Here is a 3,228-nt window from a genome sequence, read left to right on the forward strand (position 1 = left end):
CCCCGCGGTCACCGGTGTCCCCGCTGGACGCCGGCCCGAGCTTGCGTGGGAGCCGGACGTCTGGGTCTGCGGGGAGCGCCGGGGGTGTCACCGCGTGTCAGAGAGCACAGGGCCCGGCCCATGTCTGCAGCCCCCCACCCCTCACCCCGGTCCTGCCTAGAGCCGCGCCCCCCCGCCACCCCGCGCCCCCCCGCGCCCCCAGCTCTGCCGCGCCTGCCCGCGCCCGACCCCCTACACCTGCACCTCACCCCTCCTCCTCCGAGCCCCTGCCCTCCCCTCTCCGAGCCCTCCCCCCCCGGGTCCCTTTCCGGCGCCCCTCCCCCACGGGACTCCTCCCCCTCCGACTCCGCCCCCGCCCCGCCTCCCTTCACCACCCCGCCCCCACGCCCCGCCCCCGCGCCCCTCCGCCCCTCCGCCCCTCCGCCCCGCCCCCACGCCCCACGCCCCGCCCCCCACCTGCGGCGCTGGCGCGGGGCGGGGCAGCCCGGCGGACCCTGCGCGGCGTTGGGCGTTAGGCGCGGCTGCACGGACGCGGGCCGGGCGCGCGGGCGGCGATGACGGCCCCGCCATGGCCCGGGCCAGCAGCTGCGGCGGCGACGCGGCGGGCTCGGGGCGGACGGAGCCGTGGGAGCTGTCCCTGGAGGAGGTGCTGAAGGCCTACGAGCAGCCGCTCAACGAGGAGCAGGCGTGGGCCGTGTGCTTCCAGGGCTGCCGCGGGCTGCGGGGCGCGCCGGGCCGGCGCCTGCGGGACACCGGGGACCTCCTGCTGCGCGGGGACGGCTCGGTCGGGGCGCGGGAGCCCGAGGCCGCGGGTGAGGCCGGGGCGGGGGCCGAGGTCTGGGGTGTCCGTCCCGCCCCGGGGGTGTCCCGGCAGAGGCGCTGCGACCGTTTGTGGAGCGGGGACCCCCGTTTCCTCCCCTAACCCTCCCGGAAGCCCCGCGCGGAGCGGGCTCCCGGTGGCCGCGCTTCCTCCGGGACGGCCCTGGAGCTGGGCCCGGCGTCTGGGGAGCCGCGAGCTCGGCCGCTGCCGAGGCGAGTCCTCCCGCCAGGGGCCGCCCCCTCCCGCCTGCAGCGGGAGAGGAGACAGGAGCGTCCCCGCGGGCATGTCCCCCGGTGGGAGGTGGGCTGCGCCTCTCACTTGGCGTCTGAACGACTCCACATTCCCGGGTTTAACTGGGAGAGCACGGGGGTGTGTAACATTGTGGGGGGGGGTATAAAATTGTAGGGGGTGTAAAATTGTGGGGTGTGTGTAAAATTGCGGGGTGTGTGTAAAATTGCGGTGGGGTGTAAAATTTCGGGGGGGGTGTAAAATTGCGGGGACAGCCTGCTTGCTGTTTCTGTTCTTAACCATCAACCAGAACCAACAATTAAGCCCTAGAAAGATACTTGAAGTTAGTAAGATGGTGAGCTTAAGTGCTTATTTTACCCTTTACCAAAAAAAAAGTTCTTTCTTCCCTGGAGAGCTGGAGTACTGGCTTGGAGAACAGGATATCACCCCAATTGCTGGTACCCTGCTGAGGGGCACAGCGAGACTCTTTCTAGGCCTGACAGCTGTGGGTTTGCCTGAGCGGCCTTTGTGGAGGACCAGGAAGGGCCAGGGCAAGGCCAGACAGAAGCCACTGACACAGCCCTGGAGGGTGGGGGCTGCTGTGCCTACCCAAGGGCCTTCCCTGTTCCTTCACCAGGTTCTGCTCATCCCCCACTCCATCGCAGCTGCTTCCACACTCCTGCCATTTGCTGTATCCCACACAGGTGACAGCAAGAGCAGGCCTTGATGGTGTTCCTCCCGCTGGGGAGAGGAGCAGCCTAGGCTTGCACAGGCACCCAGACAGTAGCAGTGTTTAGGTTCAGTGTGGCGCCCCTCAGGGCTGTGCCCAGAGGGCCGGGAGGCTGTGTGCTTACAGAGCCTCTGTGAGCTGGTGCCTGGGCTCCACCCCATCCCTGGAGGTCAGTGCAGAGCAGGAGAGAGCCATAGACAGCCTAGTCCGTCTGACCCTCTGACTGTAAAGATGGGGAAACCGAGGCACAGAGTGGTTAAATAGTTTGCCGCTGGTTAGAACTGAGGGCTCCTGGTTTGTCCCTGAACCGTGCGGGAGCCCAGCTGCCTGCTTCCTGTCGGTGCTATGCAAGGTGTCTTCACAGCAGTGATCTGATTCTCTCCACTGCCATCCGCTGGGTGGTGTGGCCCTTTCCTGGTCCTCACAGTCCTGGAGGACTGTGAGGCAGCAGTTCCTGGCTGGGGTTCAAAGTGCAGGCAGAGCCCTTAGTGGGTGGCACCCGTCTCTGGTCCAATTCATTTTTTATTTGATACGATCTTTGGTTTCAGTTCATAACCTTGTCTCATAAAGGTGAATGAGGTTTATGACTTGCTGTCTCTTTAGGGTTTAAGAAAAATCTATTATTACCCTGAACTTCCTCTGCCATCCTCGTGCTTCTGTGAGTCAGCTGAGACTTTAGGCCAGCTGTCTCCTCAAAGGTGGCCAATCCAGCCTTTCTCTGGGACTTAAATGATAAGTAGGTGCACTAAAAGGCCCATCGTTATTTCCCCTGTAAATATAATAGGAAAACGTCCACATCTCACTCGCCAGCACCTCACTCTCAGTTTTTTACGCCAGTTGAATCTCTCCACCTGTAACCTCGGACCTTCAGTGCCCGTCCTCTTGCACAAACTGAATATGGGCAGTCGATGGGTAAAACAACTTTGAAAAAAACCAACAACAGGGGTCAGGCGTGGTGGCTCATGCCTGTAATCCCAGCACTTTTGTAGGCCAAGGTGGGCAGATCATGACGTCAGGAGTTCAAGACCATCCTGGCTAACATGGTGAAACCCCATCTCTGCTAAAAATGTAAAAAAATTAGCTGGGCGTGGTGGTGCATGCCTGGAATCCCAACTGCCTAGGAGGCTGAGGCAGGAGAATCGCTTGAACCTGGAAGGCAGAGATTGCAATGGGCTGAGATTGTGCCATTGCACTATAGCCTGGGCGACAGTGCGAGACTCCGTCTCAAAAAAAAAACCCCTGGCCGGGCGCGGTGGCTCACGCCTATAATCCTAGCACTTTGGGAGGCCGAGGCGGGTGGATCACGAGGTCAAGAGATCGAGATCATCCTGGCCAACATGGTGAAACCTCATCTCTACTAAAAATACAAAAATTAGCCAGGTGTGGTGGCATGCACCTGTAGTCCCAGCTACTCGGGAGGCTGAGGCAGGAGAATTGCTTGAACCCAGGA

The 3,228-nt window shown here is 62.3% G+C and overlaps 1 protein-coding gene across 1 annotated transcript in view; it reads left to right on the forward strand.

Annotated features, from left to right (window-relative positions):
* The first annotated feature begins 491 nt into the window (after positions 1 to 491).
* SPIRE2 (spire type actin nucleation factor 2) overlaps positions 492 to 3,228 on the forward strand; it is a 38,914-nt gene continuing 36,177 nt past the window's right edge. The window contains exon 1 of the mRNA XM_017513977.2: positions 492 to 812. Within this exon, the coding sequence (XP_017369466.1) occupies positions 569 to 812 (244 nt within the window). The 5' untranslated portion in view covers positions 492 to 568. The remainder of the gene's footprint in view (positions 813 to 3,228) is intronic.

Source organism: Cebus imitator, unplaced genomic scaffold, assembly GCF_001604975.1.
Source record: "Cebus imitator isolate Cc_AM_T3 unplaced genomic scaffold, Cebus_imitator-1.0 Scaffold509, whole genome shotgun sequence".
NCBI lineage: Eukaryota > Metazoa > Chordata > Mammalia > Primates > Cebidae > Cebus > Cebus imitator.